Raw genomic sequence first — 27,303 nt, forward strand, 5'->3', positions numbered from 1 at the left:
CAAGGGCACACTCCCAGGTACTTAAAGCAAGCTGAGCTGGCCATGCCCATAAATGGGCTTGCCCCCCCACTTCATCTAAGGTAGGGATGGGGATCCTAAAGAATTCCTAAATGAAATCCTCAAGGAAATCAACCCTGAATATTCATTGGAAGGACTGATGCTGAAGTTCCAATACTTCGGCCACCTGATGCCAAGAACCCACTCACTGGAAGATATCCTGATTCTGGGAAAGATCAAGGCCAAGAGAAGAAGGGGGCAACAGAGGATGAGATGGTTGGATGGCATCACTGACTCAGTCAACATGTTGTTTAGTCGTTCAGTTGTGTCCGACTCTTTCTGAGCCCATGGACTGCAGCATGCCAGGCTTCCCTGTCCTTTACCATCTCCCAGAGCTTGTTCAAACTCATGTCCATCGTGGAAGGACAGGGAAACCTGGTGTGCTGCAGTCCATGCGCTCAGAAAGAGTTAAACACGCCTTAGCCACTGAACAACAATAAAGGAAAAAAACAGGAATGAAAATTTGTTGAGCCAATCCTAGATAAAAATGCAGGGAAAGCCTTCTCAAAGCCAGACCTTGTGGTTCTTCCAATCAGAATAGCCTTGGTATTCCTGCTGTGTGTGCCACTCTCACTTACCCCCACAACCTCTTCTGACTGGTCAGTGGTCAGGGAAAAGAACTGACACACTAAATCAGGACTCCTGACCTAGGTGTTTCTGCAATTATTTCTGTTGTTCTTCCCTTCAAATGAAAAGGGATAGAAGGAGGAGAGAAGTTACATGGAGTCTTCCCATTTTCTTTTCTTTAAATCTGTAGCACATTTTCATGAACTGATGCTGATTTTAATAAAGGTCTTTTAAATGAGTTAGCAAAAAGAAAAAGGAGATTTTGGCCCAGGTTTCTACTAGTATCTTAACCATCCTATATATAGATAGGATATATACTATTATATATAAATATATATATATATACATACTGTGTATTAACTACGACTGAACAATTAAACAAATTAAACAATTAAACAATTGTTTAATTAAACAATTAAACAAATTCAGTGGGTGAAGAACAAGCAAATTATTAGAAAAGTTCGTGGGAAATAAGAGATACCTTGTTTGAAATCTGATTTTTTAGCACTTTAAGTGATAGGTTTTTAGAAAACACTACTGAATAAAAGGAGCAAAATATAATTAATTTCAGTTCCATTGTTATTGTTGTGTTAGCCACTCAGTCGCTTCTGACTCTTTATGACCCCAAGGCTTCCCTGCTGGCTCGGACAGTAAAGACTGCCTGCAATGCAGGAAACCTGGGTTCAATCCCTGGGTTGGGAAGATCCCCTGGAGAAGGAAATGGCAATCCACTCCAGTATTCTTGCCTGGAAAATCCCATGGACAGAGGAGCCTGGTGGGCTACAGTCCATGGGGTCACAAACAGTAGGACATGACTGAGTGACTAACACTTTCACTTACTTTCATTCTAACTATAAAATGTATGCAACTGCTTGACAAACTGTAAATAAGAGGGAAAAATACATTCACAACCCCTCTTCTCCTGAGGTAATCAGGAGAGTGCTAATCATACATTTCCCATACACACAACTGGCAGTGACATTACATCATCATGCTCTTTAGTTGACTGTATGTAGTATATAGTTGAGAAAATAATTCTGCATTATTTCACTAGTATTTACACTTTATCTTCAAACTGATTTTCTTTGGGCGAAAAATACTATTCTAAGTGTTTTTATAATGGCATAGGAAGATGTTTACAATTCTATGCTGACAAAAACAGCAAGCTAAGTAGAAGTGAAAGTTTGTGAAGAAAATGCACAAAGAGCCCTTATTTTCTCCTTTAAACCTTCCAAAGGGCATGTATTACTTTTTGTAATTAGCCAAAGTTAAAAATATTTTTTAAACGTAGTATGTCCCAATTTTATTGATAAATTTAAAACATATGCAGTATTCTGATAAAACTGCACTTTGCTGATAGATTTTACTAAAGATAACTGCACCATTGAAGAGCACTGGTGGAGAGTTCCTATGTTATTTACACATTATTGTGATGGTCATGAAACAACTCAAGTCAAAATGAAGAATTACAGCTGATGTTGCAGAAAGCCCAAGAGACTTTCAGAATTACTTCTAGCTTTGGAATTTATTAGATTTAAATAACCTATATTCAGATCTTCAACACTGAGATAACTGATATTTTATAGCCCCGTTAGAGAGATAAAATACCAATCTACTCTAAATTATAAAAAGGCCCCAAATGTCATTCATTTTGAAAAAACATTATTTAACATGGAAATATATACAGCAAAAAGGCTGTGCAAAACTTATCCTTCCAGGAACCAGTAGGTCTGAACTAGCAAAGCAGTACCGTTTGTATGCCTTCTGAAAATGTAATCTTTGAGTGTATTTACTGAATATTTTTTGTATACTGCAGCAATAGACTCTATTTCAAAGACTAAGCTTCAGCTAAATAACTCCACAATGAGTGAAAATGGAATTCTATGAGCATAAATAAGTTATTTACCTAACTTGTTTTTGTAGTGTGTGTCAAAAGCAATTTGTGACTCACCTACTAAGTTCCTTGGAACTTGTATGACATCTTCAGCAAATTCAAGAAAGCTTCGAGCCTTTTTCACTGCATCCTGATCCTAATCAAAATGGGAAAAAGGTTTAAATCAACAAAAGATGAGCCATCTGAAATACCGTTTTATTTTAGAAAAAACTATTAAGTATAATATTTACCTCCCCATAAATATGAAATGTGCAGGTATCTTCATCTAGATCAATAGCAGTGACCCCAGGTACCTTTCTAGCTTGCTGAATATTAGCACCATGAGTACCAATAGCTAGACCCATTAGATCTTCTCGTACGATAAACTGTTCATGAAACCTTGAGGCAAGCTGCCTTGAACTCTGAAGAGAAATGCACATCTGATTAGTATGCTTTATCAATATTAAGACAACTGTATTTAGGTCAGCCATGTAAATTATCTTGACCCTGTGTATCAGTTTCTATCTGAAACTAACAGGTTTAAGAAAATATTTTGCACAGCTTAAGTACTTTTCAGGTTACTAAAGGTCTATGTCATTTGATATATTTTTGTTAATAGGAAAGGGCTTGTTGACAATTTTCCAAGGTAACCTTTGAAAACCTATTTGCAAGGCTGCCTTAGTTAACCAGTGACATCAATGTAATAATTAAGAAGGAGATCAACTGTTCCCAAATAAAAACCAGCTCACTGGGTCTGACAGACTCAATATTAAGCAAAGAAAAATTTTAAATACCATCTTCACAGAACACTGTATTCATTTCATTTGATTAAAGGATATTGGTGTGTATATTTTTCTAGAAACGGTGCCATTTATGTAACATCACTAGATACTGTGAGTTTAGATACCTCCCTGATGGACATTAAAGGGACACCCTCCCTCCACCACCCCCAAATCTGAGTAAAGGAATCATAAAAATTGTTGGTACATTAAACTGAATGTTTACAAAGTCAGAGATTTACAACTTATCTTACATATGTGTCTGCAACCTAAAATAAGATCAGAGTCTGTAAGACCTTGTGATCTGGATCCACAAGTATGATGAATTCTTTACATTCAGTGATGACTGAACTAGATTATACTGACACCCCAAAACTTGTGGATAATCACTCTCTTTAGATAGTATCATCAGTATTATCAAAATTTAATGTTTAGTTCTAGCATGCCATTAATGAAAACCAAACATATTAGTGGCTCATGTTGAAAAAATGGAAATTTCTTATCTGAATATGTGGATCTCTTTAATATTAGTAGTGAGGAAAGATAGGCATGCACACTAGTTTCTCATTATTCAAACATACCTGATAATCTGAATGAATGAGTGTTAACTACTATAAACAATTTTAAAAGTATAAAATCCTTTTTGTAGATGAGAGTTAAAAAGTGAATCAAATATTCCTAGGACTTTTCAAGAGGTCATGTTTTTTGACTCCTGGTTCATTCACCTGGTTCATTCTTTTCACTGATAATTCACTGATAAATGATAAGCCAAAGTTATGACAACAGATCATTTAAGAAGAATTAGATGTTTAAGAAGAGGTAAAAGAGTATATTTCCGTATTACAATGAAAGTAAGGAGGCTGTTCTGGCCTAAAAGCTACGAGACAATCACTAAAGAAACCACAAACTTGTGAACACAGGGACATCAAGAAAGAATGAGAGTAAAAAGTAATTAAATAGACCTCCACGGCCAAAAAGAAAATAAAGGAGCAAAAGGAGATATAAATGTCTCCTCTCCTGCTAGGTGTTAGCAATCTCAATTAAGTTGGAAGGTGGCAAGTTTCACAGACTTTTACAAGAATATAGCCTTTAGTAGTGGTCACCTTTTCTCTTCAAATGCAGTCTGGAACTCCTTTTTTTATTTACTATTTCAACTGCATGGTGTTTTCCCTCTAATGAAATGAATAATGATGAGGAAGTCTGGAATCTGGCAATTACATACTGGAGTTGGCACACTAAACTAAAATCCATTTAGTTTCTATGGTAATGGATGGAAGTACTAAATAGTTATCAATGAAAATAAATGTATGGTGATGAAAATTATTGGAAGATTAATAAAAGTAGATAAAATGCACCTTAAGAGACGAAATAGTAAGTTAGGGAAAGAGCCTCTGGCAGGAATCTGAAGACAGGAGTTTTAAAGAGTGACAACCAATTAGAATGAAGAAGTTCTATACCCTTTTAAACAGAGATAAACATACATAATGAAAGGAATATGATTAGATACTTAAATACTCTCTAGTACTTTAATGATAACATGTTATATGGGAGAATCATTGCTTCACTTTATTAGCAGCTTTGATGAACTTCTAGCAAAAAGTGAGTTGGCCAGAAGTTTCTTAATATACATAAACTGCTGCTTAATTCTGAAACCTCAGGTATAAAAATTTTAGTATGATTATGCATTGTACAATTTAATTTTTCAAAATATAGAATACAAGGAATTGCTAAGAACAATAAACAAAGGACAAGCTGCCCAAAGTCATGTTTTGTAACCACACAGTTATCATTTCTAGATAAGCCTTACAAGCATCGCTAGGGAAAGCCACATACCTCCAGCTGCTTACTGGCTTCTTCATTTCTCAGTATCAGAGACAGCTTAGTACGCAGACTCCGAAAGTGCATGTCAATCAGCATGTGTGCTCGCTTTGAGGTGACCTCACTGATGGACTGAAGGATATTTAAAAAAAAAAACTGTTATGATCAAAGCACATGCCCTAAATGAAACACACCAAAATAGACAACTCAGAAACACTCACCAAAACGACGAGCTGATAATTTTCTGGATCATAAGTTACAGAAAAGGCACCAACTGCCTTTTTAAAGTCTTTGTGTGCAGATTCCTTGGCACACCTAAAAGAAAAAAGAATAACCATTGTGAAGTTAAGATGAATGATTACCAACTACTGGGATAAATATATGCAGAGATATTTGCACTTAGCAGAATTGTAGATTCATATTAAACTTGATTTATGCAAAATATGCTATATCCATCTGTAAATTCAGTTTCTTTGCTGGGCTTCTCAGGCCAATTTGAGATTATAGGGAAACGAAAAAACCAGTTATGCTTGTAGGAAATTATTGGTGGTCCTAGATTATCAAAGATGACATCTTTAGGGGAACTTACTTCCCTGGTAGCTCAGCAGTAAAGAATCCGCCTGCAATGCAAGAGATGCAGGAGATCAGAGTTTGATCCCTGGGTTGGAAAGACCCCCTGGAGGAAGAAATGGCACCCCACTCCAGTATTCTTGCTTAGAAAATCCCATGGATAGAGGAGCCTGGTGGGCTACAGTCCATGGGGTCACAAAGAGTTTGTACACAACTGAGAGACTGCCCACCACTCTCCTCTGCAGGCTTCCTGACTTCAGTTATACATGATGCATCCATGGTCAGTAGTGTCTTACTCTTTGTGACCCAAGGACTACTGTTCATGGGATTTTCCAGGCAAGAATGCTGTAGTGAGTTCCCATTTCCTCCTCCAGAGGATCTTCCTGACCCAGAGATCCAACTCACATCTCCTGTGTCTCCTGTATTGGTAGGGAAATTATTTTACCACTGAGCCACCTGGGAAGCCCTAGTTACATATGGTAGGTCACTAATCTTCTTGAGTCAATTGTTAAAAACTTTTGGGGATAGCTACCAGGTGTTCAATTTTGTTCTGCTGTTTCTTTTCTAAAGAAAAAGTGCTGATCAATTATAGGGTGAGAAGAAAACATGTATGAATTAGAAGGCACAAACATACATATGCAATCTTTATAATTAACAAGTAGGATTTCTATGCATTTTGAACTATTAATAGAAGTTAATGTTTATCTAAAGTGTGATTCTAAATCAAATTTAATATATGCTCTTACTTTAAAGAGTCTTATTTAAGCATTACTTCATATCAAGGATGGTAAGAGAGAAGACCTTTGGAAGCTTCTTTAAGCTATACTTGTTACATATGTATCTCGGAATATTAGCTAAAAGGGAAAAAAACCTGGAGAAATCAACATTGCCTAAAAATTGGTTTGTAACTTATGACAGAACTGTATTAATCAGTTTCAAAAATCTTAAAATTCTATGATGAATGTTTATGTTAGAAAAAAAATGTACATTAGCCATCTATGTGGCCAAGTAAGTTTAAACAACTGGAATGTTGGCTTGATTCAGTTCAGTGCAGTCACTCATTTGTGTCTGACTCTATGTGACCCCATGGACTGCAGCACACCAGGCCTCCCTGTCCATCACCAACTCCCCGAGTTTGCTCAAACTCATGTCCTTTGAGTCAGTGATGCCATCCAACCACCTCATCCTCTGTCATTCCCTTCTCTTCCTGCCTTGGCTTGATTACATAACCAGAAAAAGCTAAATTTTTTTTCCCACTGCTTTTGCAAGCCATTTATGTCAAAGTTCACTGAGGTTAAAAATTGTTTCCTATTATTTGAAAATGTATTATTTTAAATTAATTGCACAGCACCTCTTAAGTTCTCAGCCTTTCTTGCAAATCAACTCACATTTGTCTTAAGTCTTCTGGAACATCCAGTTTGATTTTATGAAAAGTCTCTTTTGTGGCAGGTTTGTTGGGATTAACCGATCGCAAACGTTCAATTGTGACAATTTCATTGTATGTAGCATCACAAGCTGCATATTCTATCACGTAAAACTGTGAGAAATAAATCAAAGTCATTCCTGATCACAGAGTTCACATTAAGAACAAGAAGCTATACCTATTCAGTTCTTTTAAAATTCTTTAAAGGGAAAAAAAGCTATTTGATCAACTAACTGAAACACACAAAACATACTGAACATATACACATTTAAATAAAGTAATCAAGCTAGCTATTACTTTCAAATAGAAATCCAAACAGAAATGTATATACCTGGATTTAGAAAAGGGGAAGAGCATAAGAAAAATAATTGAAATAAGCATTTTCCTACCTCACCCTTTATCATCCTCACTTTAGCTAACCACCAACAGCAAGGCTCTTTTTCATTTGCTCTGGAATAAACCTACACAAAAATTACAACATAGAATATTTCACGATTAAAATCATTCAGAAATCTGTAAATTATCAGACATCAAGGAAAATTTCTTAAAATGACCTTAGGTATCTTGGTTGTAGACTTTTAACCAGACTGTACCCGCTTCTAGACAGAGACATTCAGAAACTACCTGGTTACCAGGAAGAGTACTGTAAAATACGCTTCCCTATTTCTCTGTGCTGTCTCTGTGCTGCCTCAGTAATCATCAGTATTCTGAATACGAAAGCTTGAGAAAAGCTGACCACTTATAAAGCTGGGCATGCTTTCTTTGGGTACTCTGTGAGCTATGAAAATGTATCTAAACATGTAAAGATGAACGTGTTTTTGTTTTACTTTAATAAGCAAATAACAAGTTGAAAGTTAGTGATCCTGGCCTACTGCCTGGCTCATGGTCACTAAATGGGTAAAGCCACTGACTATTCAGCCCACTAAGGATACCACCTGGTATTCATGTCTCCTGGGACTAAATGGACAGCAACTGGGTCACTCTCTGGTCTCCTGTCCCCTTCTCCACTAAAATGGACAACTCCACGCTGGCAATCCTCTGGATACCACCTTTCTCCTCTCACATACTGTTGATCAGTTCTTCTAAACTGATCTCTCTGGTGACCACTTCAAAGTTCACTTATGATGTACAGCATAGAACCTTTTGTGAAGACACTAGCAAATCAAGGTTAATAGGAAAAGAGACACATGGTGAGTGACAGAAATACTCAAAAGTAGAAAGAAGACACAGGAGGACAAGGGGATGGGGAGGAAAGGACAGAAGACAAACAACTCAGGGCTCCAACTCTGGTCCCCCTTTTACTACTGAAGTTCATAGAGACAAAACACAGTGATGAAACACAACTTAACTCAACCTACCTTTCCCTCTTGCCCCCATTACTTCCTTTCACCTCTGCTCTAGTCAGAGAAATAATGTCAGTTATTTGTTAACTGTTTTGTCATCCTGACAACAGCTTTTCATTGGTTCCCATTGGTCATGTGACTAAGGTGCGTAAAAAGTCCCCTCTATCCATTACTATTATGAGCATTCCTGGTGTAGACAGACCAAAAGACCTAAGTTAATGGTTATACAATACAGTGACTAAATATAACTTGATTTAACCCACATTTTCTTGTAACCATCAATTCCTTTCATCTCTGCTCTAGCCAGTGATAAGCTCAGTTATGTATCACTGTTAGTGGGGTCACTATGGCAACAGGATCTCATTGGCTACCACCTGTCATGTGACTCAGCTGAGAACTATAAAGAAAAAACAGTCCCTTTTATCAACCCAAACACTACTATGAGGCCTTCTGATACACACAGACCAAAAGTCCTGGTCCTTGACTTCAGGACACATGTAGTCTCCTGGGGAAGTGAACAACTAAAGGTCCTCAAGTACAGACAGTGTTTGTACTCTCTACTTGAGTCCTGACAAAACCAAACCCAGTTCCTTTCACCTAGTTTAAGTACTGAGTACATCTTGGGTAAATAAATAGCACTTCAGAAAAGAACACAGGCTGGACATTGAGACCTTACGCACTCCCTAAAACGGCACTCTTGCCCATACATCACCTTCCATCCTTGGTTTTCTTTCTCAGCCTTATTCACAATGGCCCTAATATTAACTCTCCTCACTAGAACAGGAACCTGTTAAAGGCTGGGGCCTCTTCTGTTTCACTGCACCATCTGTACCCAGTACAGAAAATAAGAATTCAAGGACCTAGCACACCTCACCTGACCTGCACAAATGGATTCTTAGCTGCTTCCATCATACTGAAAATAAAACTGCTACCATTAACAAGGCATTGTGGAGAAGAGAAGTACCTTAAAATGGAGTATGTGCAGGGGGGTGAAGAAGATACTACACAGACCAACTACAACATAAGGCCGACTCCAAGTGCCTGAAGTCTCACAAAAATTTTCAGTGGCTAGAGAAATCACAATCTTTTTGTCAATGTGTTACATCTCCATAGCACCTTTTGGTCAGACATTACTGGCACATAAGCAGTTGGTTCATAGCATCTCCTGTGAAAAGATATTTTACCTATAGGTGTATATACTAAAACTCGTAGATGAGTTTTTAAAAATATCCCAGAAGTCTTTATTGTTACTTAAAGAAATCCTAGGATGCTGCTCTATCGAAAGGCATGGTTCTTTTCCTAATCCATTTTGCTTAAAATGGGGACATGGTTTTAAACTAACAATATATTATTCAAACAAGATTCAGAAATTGAGGAAATGGGGAAAAGAAATCCTAGTGGACAAGGGAAATCAGTGGTGACTTTTCCAAGCTGTGCCTTGAATGCTGTTCAGGCAGCCACATTTAAGCATCAATAATGCATTATGTCAAATCATTACTAGGATGGTGCAGTCAAAAGCCTATTTGCATAAGAGCTGCAATTCTCAAGGTAGACTGAAAAGCATTAAAGACAAGGGATACAAAAGGCGCAAACAAGTTAAATGTTTCCAGTTCTTCAGTGCTTAATAACTTGATGGTGGGGAGACTTACCTCTACTTCATCGCTTTCATTTATATCTTTATTATAACCCACAGGTGGTGGGAATCTCACATCATGGAATGGAATCTGCCTGTCTGGCTGCCAGCTGCAAATAAGCAAACACAATTATTTAACATGTTTTCTGGTTTAATGGAAGGGATGACTATGCTGCCATCAACCTTTGGTTAAGTGTGACCCTGTTTTTCTAGTTTAAAGAAGCAAATGCTTTAAAACTGTCAGTGTTTCACTGAGTGGGGGCATAATGGTAATATAGAGACATTTCAACAAAGTCTGCATGCAACACAGCAGCCTTGTAGTTCTATTCGGAGTATTTCTCTAAACACAATAGATCAACATTACAATTTAACAAGTCTTTCTTCCAATAATTTCAACTTCTAAGAATTCTAAAATGCAGGCCACGACAGCAATTTCCTTTGGTGCTTAAATACGTTAGTATCAGTATGTGTTAGTAATGTCATCACCATACTTCTACTTGCAAAGGAATTTTAACCACATTCCACCAACCACAGAAACTGGTCTTAATGCCCTCTAATTTCCAAGCAAAACGGGGCAGTCAGCACATTAGCAATTCACAACTCACTTTTCCCCCTTTAAATTTTAGATCCCGCGAGGTGGTCAACTCTTGCCATGGATAGCTGGCTGCTGATCAGTATGACGTACCAACATGCACTGGACGGGTGGGGTCTCCTAAACCACAGAAACCCAATGGAGACAGCCTACAGGAGTTCAGTAAGTTGCCTATGTTTTTTCATTTAAAGTTATATGGAACAATTTTGAAAACACCAAATTATTCTTTTAAATCACGATGATATGAAATATTAAAAGATAAACTCTGCAAAACGCTGGCAGATTCAACTGCTAGAGCAGTCATTTCTGGGTTTTCTGTTAAAGGGCTTTCTTAGTAAAATCCTATCGAGAAATGTGCTATTTGTTTTGGGGGATTTTTTTTAATATTCTATTATATAAGATAGTAAGGTAAAGAAGTCAGAATTTGTGGAAATCTGACTCGGGCCTATGTTACACTGCACCTATTTTCTGCATTATTATAAACCCTTGAAAACTCTGCAACTTAAAAGAAAATATCTTCAGGGAATTCCCTGGCGGTGCAGTGGTTAGCACTCATCTCTCTCTCACTGCTGGGAGCCTAGGTTTGATCTCTGGTTGAGGAACTAAGATCCCACAAGCCGTGCAGTGTGGCCAAAAACAACAACAAAAAAGTGTCTTTACTGCAGAAAAACTTTTTTTAATATACTTACTGAAATTAGTGACCAATGTTACAGATAAACATGTATATCACAGATTCATTGCTAAACTTTATTTGTAAAGCATGTAGTGATACATAATTTTCTTCATTCCAAAGAAGGAAGAATTATTTTAAAGATACAGAGATTAAAATTCAAATTCTTTTTTTTAAATGTGAAACACAGAAGACAAAAAGAAGACATCTAAGTTAATGTGGTATTACAGGAGTTTATGACTGATAAGAAAGGATATAAGCTGACGTTTTATAAAACATCAGGTTCATTTTTATATGCTTGCTTTACAAAAATCAGAAAACAAAAAGGAAATGCAAGGGAGTACAAAGACACTACTTTGGTAGGGACCTATCAAATCCTGTGACATGCTCAAACCCAGTGTTGAATCGCATACATAGTACACAAACACAAGGAAAAAGTTGATCTATTTCAAATTCCCAGCATGACAGTAAGAGAAACTTGTATACAACTATGGTACAGGAGAGAACTAGAAGGTCCAAAGACAAAATAATTTTAAGTTTATAGTAGAAATATGATTGAAAACATACGAGAACTGATCACTGTAAAAACTAGAAACCAGACACTTTCTTAAACGCATAAAGGAAGTAAGAGTATTTGCTTAATAACTTAAAACAGTAGCAAATAATGAAAACTCTCCTTTTATGGAAAATAGTGTTTACCTCATGATGGAAGCAAGCAGATAAAGGGTGTAAAGGAAAAAATTCCTCTCCAAGTTATTAAAGATTCCTCTGTTAGAGGCATGATGCTGTTATCCAGTCTATAATGCATGGATAATCATGTAATGAAGCAGATTCTGAAACTTTTGACTCTATGTATTCAAAGAAAGATAGTCTATTACCCAAACTTGTATTTTGGACCAAGACCATTTGTCTAGAACTGAAAATATGATTGGAGACTCTAAATCCTTTTATCTCTGTCCCCTTAAATTTTAGGCATCTGAGACTACTACAGTTGACCCTTGAATAACTTGGAGGTTAGGGCCACTCACTCACTCTCTGTGCAGTCAAAATCCATGGATAACTTATAGTCAACTTTCCATATCCAGAGTTCCTCTGAATTTGTGGTTTGTATCATGGATTCAAATGACTCTGATTCGTGTACTACTGTAGGATTTACTACTGAAAAAAATCCACATACAACTAGTCCTACACAGTTCAAACTCATGACCCTTGGTCAAGGGTCAACTGTACTTTGTCCTATTGGTAGCTAAAAGATCCTGCTAACATTCTATTTACACCATGTCTTGGTCAGACACTGTATTTTAACAGATTTATTGAGATATAATTCACATAACCCTATAAGCCATCCACTGAAGTGTATATACAAGTCGATGACTTTAAGTAGATTCATAGATATGTGCCACCATTACCAGGGACTTCCCTGGTAGCTCAGTTGGTAAAGAATACACCTATAGTGCAGGAGACCCAGGTTCGATTCCTGGGTGGGGATGATCCCCTGGAGAAGGACATGGTTAACGCACTCCAGTATTCTTGCCTGGAAAATTCCACGGACAAAGGAGCTTGGCAGGCTACAGTCCATGGGGTTGCAAAGAGTCAGACACAACTTAGCAACTAAACCACCACCATTACCAGTGAATTTTAGAACATTTTCATCACTTCAAAAAGAAATCCCATACTCTTTGGCTATGGCTCTCCACTCCCACCAGCCCCAAGCAACCACTTATTTATATATTTTCTCTATAGATTTGTAATCTGTTTTTGATACACTACTGATTTCTCTAAATGCCAAAGAACTGATGCTTTTGAACTGTGGTGCTGGAGAAGACTCTTGAGAGTCCCTCAGACAGCAAGGAGATCAAACCAGTCAATCCTAAAGGAAATCAGTCCTGAATATTCAATGGAAGGACTGATGCTGAAGCTCCAATACTTTGGCAACCTGATGTGAAGAGCCGACTTATCAGAAAAGACCTTGATGCTGGAAAAGATTGAGGGCAGGAGAAGAAAGGGGCGACAGAGGATGAGATGGCTGGATGGCATCATCGACTCAATGGACATGAGTCTGAGCAAACTCTGGGAGACAGCGAAGGGCAGGGAAACCTAGCATGCTGCTAGTCCGAACAGTCGGACATGACTAAGCAACTGAACAACAACAATTAATTTCTCTTGTTAAATAAAAAACAAACATTGTAACTGTTGACCATCCTTGAGAGTTCAGTAAAATCCTAAGATCATGATCACATCTATGGGTTTGGCAAAGGAGTTTATACGTACTTGAGAATCTTGAATAGCTACTCTGAAAATAGCTTATTAACAGCATTCAAAAAATTTAGTCAAGAGACCTGTCTTCCCAATAAAATGTTAACATCTATCTCTACTATTGACGCCTTTGTACATACAGCTAATGTGCCTAGGCCTCTAAGTATTTTTATGTATTCATTTAACAGTAAACAGAAAAGATCAGTTACTGCTATAGATGATTTTAAATATATGAAATAGATAAAAAATGTTAATAGGCAAACGTAATTATTTCCAACAAAATATACCAAAGGACTAAAACTATCAGTTTTAGATTTAACATTACAAAACTCACATCAACTTTCCCAATGGATTCCCATGAATCCATTCACTTTCATCTTTAAATATTTACAAATATCTCTATTCAAACTCTCAGTTACTAGCACAGAACAATCTGGTTTCTTCGTTCACATTCAAAGGAACTGAGATGTAAGGGTCAAGATTATACAAAAGGGATCTCCGAGGTCATTAGCAGGAACAGTCATTCCATTGGTTTAATACTGAATTGTTCACGAACTTCCTGGTCAGTAACATGAAGATCCATTCCTGAAAAACACTCAAACTAGACTTGAATTTTTTTAAATGAGGAGTAAAAGGAAAAATTAGCATAGAATGTTAAAGAACCTAAATATTAAAATTATATCAAGACACTTACTTGTTTTCAAATGCCACTGTTATTGAATCTTCATGAACATCTTTTACAAATGCCTATTAAAAAAACACAGTTAAATTAACTTCTAAGCTTAAATATCATTTTTGTTTTTAGTTACACTTTACAGCAACACAAATATTTTATGTTTAACAACAGAATGAAGCTTCAAGTAAAAGATTGTTAGTTTGCGAGGCTCACTCATTCATGAATCACATCTGTATTTACATACCTACAACGTGCTAGGCCCTAGGAATACTGATTATTTAAAACAGAGGAAAAAGAATTGCTCTAGAGTTCAGCATCTAATAGGAGAAAGACAGATAAGTAAACTGAAAATTACAATGCAAAGCTGAAGGTATACTTTAGATTAAAAGTATTAGAAACTAAGAAACTTGTTACAGAACTATATACCAGTCAGTATGGATCTGTTATAACGTATCTTCTTCTCCTTAATACAATTTTAGGAGAATACAATAGTAAGTAACTAAATATAATCTCAAATCTCTGTGAACACAAGTACACTAAGTTCTCTTTAACAATATGCTGCTAATACCACTAAAAAGTCCAATTACCAGAGTTTAATTAAATTCTCAATCTCACAGGCACTTGGTGGAAAAAACAATAATATAAAGTACAAGTTTAAATCTTTTAAATCTGATGACGCAATTGCTAATAATCTGCAAAAAGACATAACAAAATAGCTAATTATCAAGAAATCTTTAATCAGCATGCTGTCTGTAATTCTATAAAATGATATAACAAAATAGCTAACTATCAAGAATTCTTTAATCAGCATGCTGTCTTTAATTCTATAAAATTAAGTTTTTAATAGGTGCAGAAAAGGAGGCTTTGTTTTTTGTTTTGACAATTAGAGGAGTAGGATAAAGGATAAAGAAACCCAAGGGGCTTTTTATATCTTAATTCATTTCAAAATGGTTTTAGAGATTTCAGCTTCTTACTCCAGTGTGTTCTGGGCATGTCTCTGTACTTTTGTGGTTTCTCCCTGTCTACAGGATTATGGTCAAACTCCTCCGGCTGTAGAAGGCCTGTGGTGACTGGAGGTGAGCATTTTTGAAGGCTGTAACCCAGCAATGCTAAACAACTTGGGCCTCTCTTCCTGCCTGCCTGCTGTCCTTCCCCTCTTTTCACTGAGCTATCTCCTATGGGTTTTATTTCAGTTCAGATGTCAGCTCCTATGGGAAAACCCAGAAGACTAAGTTCAATTTCACCTTCTAACTTCTTAGAGCATTTTACCAGTATCCCCCCCCCTCCATAAACTACCCTACTATTTTGCCCATTTTCGTACCAAAGGTAAGCTTCCTGAGGGTGTCTTTTATTTACAGTTGAACTTCAAAGTACCTATTAAGGGTTCACTGAATAGTTATCATCATGGATCACTGCCTAAAGGGTTCTTATCCTAGCCTCCAGGAGAAAAGGTATTTGTGTGCTTTGAGGGGGTGGAGCTGGGTGGGGGTGGAGGGTGGAAGGGGTGGGGTGGGGATGCTGATCAGGGAAGACAAATAGAAGAGGCTGAGGTTCCTATGCAGCAGGCCTAAATGGGCAGTGGGAACAAAGGCTCAGACCTGGAGAAACAGCTAGGGGTGTGGTAGAAATAAATCCTCTGTGGAAAGGAAGTCAAGACAATTCAATGGGGGGGGGGGCGGGGGGGAGGGGAAGAACAGTGCTTTCAACAAATGGTGCTGGGACAATTGGATTATCCCCTTGCAAAAAAATAATTTTGGCCTAACCTTATACCATATACAAAAATCAAAGACTTAAAGGTTAGAGCTAGAACTATACAACTCTTAGAAGAAAATATAGTAGTAAATCCCCCTGACTTCAGATATTGGGAAGATAGCTAGCTTGGAGTAAGACCCTTCTTTAACTTCTCTATGTATCCTCAGTAATTGGCACAATTTCTGGTATACAGTAGGTGCCCAATAGATGGGTTAAACAAATGATTCAATGCAAATATCTTGGTAAACAAATACATCATCAAAAGCCAGAAATTAAAGCATTGTTTAAAAACTAAAACTTCCCAAAATATCAAATTAAAACGTATCAGTCAAGTATTAAATAGCTGTGAGAAGTCATTTCAGTCGTGTCCAACTCTATGCCACCCCATGGGCTGTAGCCCAACAGGCTCCTCTGTCCATGGGATTCTCCAGGCAAGAATACAGGAGTGGGATGCCATTTCCTTTTCTATTAAATAGCTGCTCCTAAGAAAAACAATGGCAAGTAAGACAGGGCTCTGGAAACCATTTACAGTTGACCCTTGAACAACACAGGTTTGAACTGTGAGGATCCACTTACACATGGACTTTTTTCCCGTAAGTATTGTACCCATATTTTCACTTCATAGACATTTAAATTATCTAAAGGCAGGGACAGGGTTTAGGTTCAATTAGAGGTCACAATATGTAGAATCAAAAGAACTTGGGTTTGAGTCCTGATTCTGTCCAAGCTCTTTCACCTTCCTGCCTTTGGGTGAGTCATTTATCAACTGCTTTTGGTACCCTAGTCCCAGTGTCCAAGGGTTGACTGTACACTGAACCTAAACAGAGACACCAAACTCCTGTAATTATGCTGTAAAGAATAAAGCAAAGCTATGCTAAAAGAAAGTTTCCTTGTAAGATCAAGGTGGACTGTAATGGAACCTAGGTGTTCTGCTATATCCAAGATGCCTAAATAATTATTTCTAAATTAAACATATGTCTGTATTTTTACAGTTCTTCATTTCAAGTGGGGGGAATTCACATTTTCTTCCTATCATTTTGATATTGCTTATTTTCCCTCAGCTTTATTTAAATCACACACATTTTCAACAGAGTGTTGAGAACTCTAGTTAAATACTGACCATGATATCTTAGAATATACTCGAGATTTCTTAAGGGCGCATGCCCCCACTGCTCTAAGGGGTTTGCCTCACTATTACTATAGCAACAGAAAGGCTTGATTTTGAGTAAAGTTGGAGGAACTGGAGATTTAGTTTTCTAAAGTAAAATAAGCTTTTTAGTTTTAGTAATTAGTTTTCCACAAATTACAAAGAAAGGGAGAACAGGGCCCCCCTGCCCTCAATTTCTCCCGTCTTGACAATGATGGCTAATACCAAATTAACAACTTGCTTTTTGAGGGTGAGACTTCTATTAGGAGCTAATCCCTTATTTACCAAAAAATGTCATGGCCTCTGTCTTCAAGCTTGTCTAAAGCTTTATGTTTGCATGTCACGGCAGTAACAAATATTAGTTCCTTACTGTATATTATGGGGCTTTCCAGGTGGCTCTAGTGGTACAGAACCTGCCTGCCAATGCAGGAGACCCAAGTTCCATTCCTGGGTTGAGAAGATCCCCTGGAGGAGGGCATGGCAACCCACTTCACTATTCTTGCTTGGAGAATTCCATGGACAGAGGAGCCTGGTGGGCTTCAGTCTATAGTGTTGCAAAGAGTCAGACATAATTGAAGTGACTGAGCATGCACGCACTGTATATTAAATGCTGAAAATGTTAAGTCCTTTAGTCAGCTTAGAGAACCTTGTTACGGCTGGGTGAAGATTTGTTCTCACTAAATCAGGTATCTTTTCAATACTACTGCCCTTGTCTAAACTGTGCTACTGTTCACCACAAAAGCTGCTGGTCACATATAAATATTTCTATTTAATAAAGTACAAGTAAATAAAATTAAAAATCAGTCTCTGAGTTATACTTGCCACATTTCAAGTGCTCAAAAGCCACACATGGCTTAGTACCTACTGCAGAGGACAGCACAGGCAGAGCACACTACATCATCACAGATGGACAGATCTGTGGACAGCACTGATTTCCCCACTTAGAAATTTGGGGGAATGATTTCAAATCCACGTTGAAAGCACTCTAAAGTTCGTCTCATTATTTCACCACTACATTTTAGTTTTTTTTTTCTATTTGCAAAAAAATTTTTGTACAGTTTAATCACACTCATTCACTGCATTTGCCTATTTCCTAAAATTAAACATTCCTTCAAAGGAGGAAGATCTGCAATGGTTGTGACTATTTAAAAAAACAAAAACAGCTCTCAAAGATTTTAAAAACAATTCCGGATATACAGTGTCAAAAATGGCTTAAGCAATCATCACAGCCTACCAGGGCCACTGCCTTCGAGTTAATGAGGCTTATCTATATATGGATGTTTGCATGATTGTTTCAAAACCAGTCATTTTTAGTGGAATAAAATAAATTCATAGGTTACCTCTGCTTCACACACTCGCCAAGCACAAAGGTCTCCTGTGACTTCAGAGGCCTTTTGCTAAAATTCCAACAAAGGTCCCAATTTTCTGTTTCTCATCATACTTTCTCCAATAACTCTCCTTTTTGGCCCTGCTCCTCCCTTATCCCAATAATCATGTCCTTTCCTTCCCTGGCCGCCCGCAGAGCACTATCACCCCACCCACCAACGTGGAAAACTAAGGTTGGTTGCACTCTCTACCTATCCACACATCAAAGTTGATGAGACGATAGGTTGAGGGAATTTCTGTGGGGTTGGTTACCAAAGGCGGCAACTGAAAGGGTTTGAATGAATACAGGAAGAGAATTGCATGGAACTGGATGAGAACTAGGGCTCTTACAGGAGTCAGTAAACTTGGTGGTTAAGTGTTCTGCTGTGGGGACTTTCCTGGAGGTCCAGGGGTTAAGATTCCACGCTTCTATAGCAGGGGGCCCACATTCAAGTCCTGGATGCAGCACTAAGATCCCACATTCATCTATGGCCAAAACAAATAAAAAACGCAAACAACAACAAAGAAAAGAGCCTTTGAGGAAAAACAAAACAAAAACGAGTTTTGCTGTGAATGAGAGCTAAGTTCAAAATCTTGATTCTATGACATAATAGCCGTGGGACTCTCCAAGAAGTGGTCTCTGGGCCTTGTATGCCTTGTCTGCGTAAGTAAGGAATGGATACAGAACTGGACTTGCTGTCTGCTGTCGTGAATAAAGAAATCACACATGTCTAGTGCTTAGCATGAGGCCTAACACATAGTTGGCACTAAGTTAGTTACACGTAAAGCAGAGAAGGGCATATTTTATAAAAGATGCAGAGCCATAAACACTCTTGCACTTGAGAAAGTTACATCTCAAAAAATCATACTTTTAAAAAAGATATTAAAACTTAGGACAGAAAAAGAAAAGGGTATTTCCTCAAAGATACTAAGTACTAACAGGTAGTTTAGACTTTCAGAAGAAAAAAAAGTGACGAAAACCTTTGGGGTTTGAGAAACTGCTAAAAGTGCAGTTAAAGACAAGATATCCAAAGCAACTATACTTCAAAAACAAAAACCAAAAAAGACAGACAGAGACTTCTTATTGGGGGCAATAAACACAAAAAAAAATCATTATGGGATCCCATCCACCTTACTGGCAACTGCGCCAAAGAGGCAATCATAACATGATACTAGCCAAAGTGTGTCTTGACTAGAGTTATCTAATTCCAACATCACATCACCCAGACTGATGAAACCAAAAGAAAGTCTGTCCCCATTTCAGTGAACGTTTACTCTCCCACTACACCTCACACCTTGGCAAACTCTTCTCACAAACATGAGAGAGGTGACTGTGTAGAGAAATTTCAGTGTAAGCCACCGACCAGCAATGAACAGCTATTACATTATCACTGAAGACAGCTCATGTAGTGCAATGATGATTCTCATTAGAGAAAACTTAAAAGCATCGCAAAATATCCCTCAAGAAAATCTGTAGGAGATGACAAGGACATATGAAATCTGATAAAATATGATTCAAAGCCAAGGCTTCACATACAAAGTGAGTTATTACTTTGCCACCCTTTGAATGTGGGCGCTAACAACATATGAGAATGAACAACATATGAGAATGAACAACGGAGAGGGCAAAGTACAATAAAACTCATCAACAATTCTTCCAACCACAGTGCATGACTAGGAATACTTGACTTCATTTGGGCATTTACCACAAATTCTGAGGAAAATGCATTCTTTCTGGCTCTCTTTGACCCAAAGACAACACACAGGTACAGAAAGAATAGTATGAAGTGAATTCTTAATTTTCCTGTGCCTATGTATTCTTTTGAATGCATCACTTCTTACCTGCTCCTAACATAACAAAACAAATACTATAGGAAAATCAAAGATTTCAAACTTTATCTTCCTTTAATATGCATTCACATGAAGAATTACAGTGTGCAGGAGTTACTAAAAAGGAAGCCTACACATAAACAGAGTATTGCATGATGTCATTGTATGAACTTATAGAATAATGCTGAACCCGCATATCTTATACCTCCTGTGTTGGCATTCAGGTTCTTTACCACTAGTGCCACCTGTGAAGCCCAGAATAATGTTAAGACAGTATTACAGTAACAATTACAACTTTCAAAAAGTACAAAAAAAAGGATACAGGATGCTTGGGGCTGGTGCACTGGGATGACCCAGAGAGATAGTATGGGGTGGGAGGGGGGGGGTTAAGATTGGGAACTCATGTACACCCATGGCGGATTCATGCTGATGTATGGCAAAACCAAAATAAAAAATTTAAAAAAATTAAATTTTAAAAAGTACAATGAAAGTTTGAAAGTGAAAGTGTTAGTCGCTCAGTCACGTCTGACTCTTTGGGACCCCCATGGACTGTAGCCTGCTAGGCTCCTCTGTCCACAGAATTCTCCAGGCAAGAATACTGGAGTGGGTTGCCATGCCCTCCTCCAGGGGATCCGACCCAGGGATCGAACCTGGGTCTCCTGCATTGCAGGCTGATTCTTTACCATCTGAGCTACCAGGAAATCCAATTCATTTCTTTAAGTTAAATTTCATTGCTTCAGGAAGTCAGAGTACTTCATCTCAAAGCCCCAATCTGACCCTTACTAGCTCTGACACTTAAGTAATAAGTCATCTACCTCATCTCTTTGTACATCTATGTCCTTAATCTATTACCTAAAATGGGAGTAACAATAGTACCTCATGGTTGTGGGAGGTGATTAAACAAATTTAAAAGAGGTAAAGCACCTAGAACAGTGCCTGGCACCTAGAAAGCTCTCAGTATCTGTTAACAGTTATGCTTGTAGTTTTGTCAGGAACCACATTCTCACAGTGGTCAGGAATCAGAAATCTAACTTTACATTTAATTAATAATCTGTGGAGATTTTCAGAGTGCATGAGTATGAAGTTGGAAAATGCTCAATTCAAAAGGGTAATAATGCTGCTTCTAAAACACTAAAAAGAGTGTTTAGACAGGGAAGAAAAAAAAATGCAGTTGACCTAAAGCTGTACTTCCTTGAAATACAGAAGACTTCAGAGAAAATATGAAGACAATGTTCATTTAAAAAATTTCCTCTTGATCATACATTTTTAGGTAGATGTCCTGATGATAAAGACCTTTTTCAACATTCTTTGTTTAGGAGATGTTTTGTAAAAAATTCTGTGAGGTATAATTTAAGTGTTCTCATGTCCTAAGTAACCTAGCCTCTATATGGTGTACTCATGACTTTTCCAAAGTCAAAGAAATAACTAAGCACAAAAATAGTGGCTCTGACAGTTACTAAATTTAACTTTCAAGTTTTTTAAGAATAAACACCAGAGGGAAAAACAGAAATGAGCTGTTATGATCTTAGGTTTAGATTTCATGGTTCTGTTAATTCTGAATCTGAAGTTTAATTTTTTTAGGGGAAAAAACCTACCTGTTACCAGCATACATTCTATTCAGTTTATACTGCAAATTTGGACCATGTGCTCAGAAGACAGAGAACTGCACCTTCCAGTATGGCGGTTCTGGTAGGCAAATCAAAGTCTGAATTCAATTATACTGAAGTAGTTCGAGTTGTTTAATTCCTTAAGCCTTTTCAATCTGGTGAACCTAGGTTTCTAATTTTTCGTAAATGTAACATTTCTCCGTAATAGTTCATTTTTTGTCTTTATTTCCCATCTTTTCTGTCATAACTCAAATCAGTATTGAGTCCTATAAGAACTTAAACATTTTTCATTCTAGAAACTATTTTTCTATCAACACAGACCATTTGAGGTTTTCTTAAAAACAAAACCTAATTAAATAAGCATCTCGGCAATTTTTCTTCATGTGTGTGTTCACCATTTAATATTTCCCCTCAAGGAACTAACAGACAACCCATTCCTTCTATTCACCTTCATATTAAGCAACTTTTGCTAAAGAACAAAAAAGAGGGGGTGATAAAGAGGAGAGACAGAGGGAGTTTCTTATATTCCAATCAGTTTGCAAGTAAAATCACAAAGCAAATCATAGGCTGCTGGAAGAGAACAATAAATCCTTCAAGACTAGGATGTACTTGCCCTCTTTAACAAGCCAACTCCACAGTAACAGTGACATCCGATCTAATACCACAGATCTATTAGACTACCGCTCCACCTTTAGCCCCTATTCATATTTATTATATTTAGCGTCCCAAATCTGGTTAGCGAAACTACCAACCTAGGAATCCCAGGGACGGCAGGGCCTGGTGGGCTGCCGTCTATGGGGTCGCACAGAGTCAGACACGACAGAAGCGACTTAGCAGCAGCAGCAGGAAACAGAAGGGATCTACACAAACTAACCAGCAATAATTATGGATCATTGAAATAAATGCAACCAGAAACTGCAGAGTTAACTGGAAGAATTTTATATTGGTGAGACTTAGGAACAGAAATGCTGGGTTAAATTTTTCCTCCTTTTACAGCAAAAGATTTTATCATTTTGCTAAAAGCATGGAACAATTTACATACTTTACTCACTTATGAAATATAATGCTCTTCAAATTTCTCCATGAAATAGGTAAACACATATATAGTCAAGTCAGTGTTTATTTGCCTATACCTCATTTGAAACGTTTACGTTTTTCTATGTAGAGTTAAGAACGGCGCTTGGACAATGGCAATATTTAATTTCCACACTTTTCCATATGCACCTTCTGTTGCCAAAATACTGCAGTAAGGTGGGACATCACCCACCGAAGTTACAGAGAGACATTCAAGAGGGTATGAGGACTTATAGATTGCTAGATCTACAGCAAGTATGAACCAAGAGGCACTACCTGACATATGAAAATATTAAGCCTCTTTTTGAAAATGTAAGATATTAGTGAAATTTGAAATGTTGTAACTTTAAAAAAGCCTGTAGCAAAACCATGCATGCCTATTTAAAACCTCAACAATATAGTTAGCTGCAACATTAACGTTCAGAGAATATAAGTCAAGCGCTTGAAGCACAAAACAATCATTTCCACTCACTTTTTAAAAATTCCATAGGAATGATATACGCTTAGTAAATTTCCTAAAGTTTCATGGCATATACCCAGGCCTTTGGAGGGTTAATTTTTTTTTTCTTAAGTAGAGTTGCCAATGTTTTTAGACGCTGAAGCATCTGTATTCCAGAATTTCCCACATTTATAACGGGGGGGGGGGGAGTGCAAACATTCAAGATTACGAACTTCTTCAATCCATTACTCGGATATGTAAGGGTCTTCCTGAAACTTTTGAATCTAAAATCTCTTTTGAAATCCACAAAAAGAAGTCACTAATAATCAGTTGCCATTGTGATTTGGTACCAACTACAGCTTCTTACTACTCTTTCTTCACACCGCTCGCCCAGAACAGTGGAGCTCTCCGAAGTCCCAATGCTGGACCGGAAAAGAGAAGCCAAAGGAGAACGCAAACCCTCTTTGCAAGGCAGAAGGCGGCTTGACGGAAGCGCCCCCCGCTCCTCGGCAACTACCCACACGTCAGGCCCGGATCCCACTGGAAAAGGATATTTAAGAAAACAGAAATAAGCCTTCACCGTCACTTCGCGCGGATACTGGTGCTTCCCGCCCGGATCTCTTACCTGCTGTTGGCCCTCGCCCACCCCCAGCGCTCCCTGCTGGGGCTCGGCTCCCAAAAGGGCACCCTCTTTTCCTTGCTCGCTTCTCATTCCGACAGACGCTGGGGCCTCACACTGGAGAGGCAGTGGGGCTCGAGGGGTTTCCCAAAGGCCCGAAGTCCGGTCCTTCCCTCCCTCCCCAAGAACATCCCGCCGAGTGCGCCCCGGGCCCCGGGCGCGGCGCTCGCGAAGAGGGCTCCAGGCCTGCCTCCGGCCGAGGCTAGGAAGAAAAGGGAGGGAAAGCAGGGCGAAGATGGGGCCTGCCCTGGAGTCAAGTACCTTGTAGAAAGCGCCATTGGAGCCCCGCACTTCCACCACCAGATCCTCCATCTTCTCGTCCGCCCTGCTCGCTTCAGAAACCCGCCCTCGAGAGGTGGGCTGCGGGCGCTCGAGGCCCAGCCGCCGCCGCCGCGCTACCGCACGCCCCCCGGCAGCGGCGCCGCAGTCACCGCTGCCGCCTGCGCTCGTCTTCGGCTCGCCGCCCGCTCCGAAGCAGCCCCTCACCGGAAGTGAAACCGAAACGGAGCCGAGCGCCTGACTGAGGCCGAAGGATCCGGCCGCTCCGCGTGTAAACAGTGAAACCGCGTCATGTGACCGACGCCGCCCCTCCCCCCGCGGGTTCGGCCCCTCGGCCCCGCCCTCTTTCCCCTGGCGGGCCCAGGAGCGCGCGCCTGCGCGCTGCTCTGGACGGGCCAGGGGGGCGGGGCGCAACGTGAGGCGCACGGGCTCGGCGTGCGCGGGCTCGGCGGCCGGCGGGAAGGCGGGAAGGGCGGCGACAGGTCGCACCGCTCGCCGAGGTCGCGCCTTTTGGTGCGGCCTGGCATGGTCCTGAGCGCCCGTTCCGTTACTGGGGGCTGGGGGTCAAGCCAAGGGCGTGTGAAAGGGCCTCCCGTAGCGAACAAGTGTGTTCGCTTCTCCAGATCTGGACTGGCTTGGGTCGGATGTGATTTTTGTTTTGTGCTTTTAAGTGGGGCAGAGCCTAATGGAGCTGGAGGTGGAGTGGGAGACCAGAATAGAGGTGAAAAATTAGATTGACGAAGACTTTAAACTAGTAACATTGGCAACAGCGGTGACCTGGCTTGTGTGACCCTTAGAAGGTGAGAGTAACGCTCTCCCCTCCCCAGGAGATTTTGGGCCGCCCCGTGTGCTAGAAGAGGCAGTGAATTGTGTCAGGACCTCTGGAAATGTCTTTTCTCAGACCCAGCCCTGCCCCACGTGCTCCCCTTCCCTCTATTCTATTTCATACCATTTAGACACACGTTTAAAAAAATGCGCTAAACACTCGTTAATTTCTTTACAGTTAATTTCCCTACTGTTTCACGCCTGCCGCATGCCCGCCTTGCACCGGAGGTGACCTGTCTACAGGGGCCAGTGCACCTCTTTGCAGCTCTCCCCGCTTACCCCTCACAGTAGAACAAACCCTAAATTTTTCACATTTTGACTTCTGCACCATGCTTGTATCCACCTCGACCTCGGTTTCCTTTTGAAGGCTTGTATTCCACTGAGAAGTTTACTGAGCCTCTACCGTTATGCCAGTGGAGAAGAAAATGGCAACCCGCTCCAGTATTCTTGCCTGGGAAATCCCACAGATAGGGGAGCCTGGCAGGCCCATGGGGTCTCAAAGAGTCAGACACGACTTAGCAACTAAACAACAACTATGTGCCAGACGGCTTGCTGAGTGCTAGTGAAACATTGGTGAAAGAAAAAGTGAAAAAGTAAAGAAAAGACCACCTTCACTGAACTTGGAACCTAGATGAACATAAATTATCAGAAAAGAAAATCTGGAGTGGCAGCTGTGATAAGGGCTCTGAAGGATAGGTACACCTATGATAGTGGTGCAGGACCCAGTGTGGGGTGGGGGAAGGGTGGTCACAGCTGGGAAATGACTCCACCTGGAATGTGACCAGTGAGAGTTAACTGGCAGCACTGAGTTGGTGGAGGCGGTTGAACTGCCCCAGGCAGATGCCCCAGAATGCGAGGCATCCTTGGGCCTCCAGTTCCCTTCCCAGCCCACTCCTGGCCAGAGCAGCCGCCTTGCCTCTGGTGGAGCTCCAACATGAAAGCCTCAGATCAAGGCCACATTCCTTGAGGCCACATAAACAGGAGTGATTTGTTGAACTAGGGTTTCTGGAGTCGTCACAAGATGCGAAGATTCCAGTGCAGCTAAAAGAGACTATCACCATTGACTGGATGGAAGCAGAGCAGAGCATCAGCCTTAACCCCGATATAATAAAGGGGGACAGATTGATACGGATATTATAAGTTCCACGTGTAGGATGTTGTTCAGTTTAATCCAGGCATTCAAATATTATCAGCTCTTCATAACCACTGCAAGCAACACTAAACCTGGTGCTGTTCCCTGAAGCTCTGATGCACTTTCATGCCTTCGTGTGTCCCAGCATCTTGGCCCCCAGAAATCTTCTCATTAGGGTTATCGGCTGGATTCCCATTAGCTTGTTATTTGTATCTCAGGTGCAGAGAGTTTACTCTGCTCCACAATTCTCAGCACGTTGTCATCATCAGTCCCTGCAAGGCCCTTTTCTTACTTATATTGTTTTACTTTGGTTAAATTATTTGTCCTTGTCTTTCTCAATACCCACTCCCATTCTTCTTCTAGACACAAACTGCAATGTGTTTGGTATGGATTCTTGATCATTTAAGACATGGGGTTTCGTGTATGCCTTTTACACTTATGAAGATGGTCCTGGACTGTAAATCTCTTATTTCCCACTGTTTTCACTCAATGCTACATTCTTGAGCTATATCCACATTACTGCAATTTCCCTAGTGATGGGCGTCTAGGTTACTGCCAACTCCCTTATGTCACTTTGTGGTGAAAATCCTTGTGTGTGTCTTTTTGAACCTTTGCAAGAACCACTTTTGTGCTCTTAAAGACTTTGTACATGCCTCCTGTTTCTCACTGCACTACTCAGCATATAGAAGGGACTCAGTCGATGTTGAAAGCTCACCTATGATGCTTAATGTACTATCATCATTTATTTACATTTCTGTTTCCTTTGTTGGACAGTGAGTGCCTTATGGGCAGGAGAGATGTCTTAGGTGTCTTTACGTCCCTGGCACATTCAGAGTGGTGGTTGATTTTAGGAAATCTTGGATGAATGAATTCATGCCTATCCTTTCTGCCTCTATGTACTATGACTTGGTCTTTCC

General features: G+C 39.5%; 1 protein-coding gene across 19 annotated transcripts in view; it reads right to left on the bottom strand.

The window, feature by feature from the left end:
• The window catches only part of FMR1 (fragile X messenger ribonucleoprotein 1), a 40,845-nt gene extending 16,073 nt beyond the window's left edge, over positions 1-24,772 (bottom strand). For all 19 annotated transcript variants that reach the window (XM_070290626.1, XM_070290622.1, XM_070290624.1 and 16 more), the window contains exons 1-9: positions 24,412-24,772; positions 14,276-14,328; positions 10,080-10,173; positions 7,477-7,548; positions 7,053-7,201; positions 5,316-5,409; positions 5,110-5,226; positions 2,749-2,919; positions 2,576-2,654 (exon numbers count right to left, since the gene is read on the bottom strand). In XM_070290626.1, the coding sequence (XP_070146727.1) occupies positions 2,576-2,654; positions 2,749-2,919; positions 5,110-5,226; positions 5,316-5,409; positions 7,053-7,201; positions 7,477-7,548; positions 10,080-10,173; positions 14,276-14,328; positions 24,412-24,462 (880 nt within the window). In that variant the 5' untranslated portion in view covers positions 24,463-24,772. The remainder of the gene's footprint in view (positions 1-2,575; positions 2,655-2,748; positions 2,920-5,109; positions 5,227-5,315; positions 5,410-7,052; positions 7,202-7,476; positions 7,549-10,079; positions 10,174-14,275; positions 14,329-24,411) is intronic.
• Between the last annotated feature and the right edge of the window lie 2,531 nt (positions 24,773-27,303).

Source organism: Ovis canadensis, chromosome X, assembly GCF_042477335.2.
Source record: "Ovis canadensis isolate MfBH-ARS-UI-01 breed Bighorn chromosome X, ARS-UI_OviCan_v2, whole genome shotgun sequence".
Lineage (NCBI taxonomy): Eukaryota > Metazoa > Chordata > Mammalia > Artiodactyla > Bovidae > Ovis > Ovis canadensis.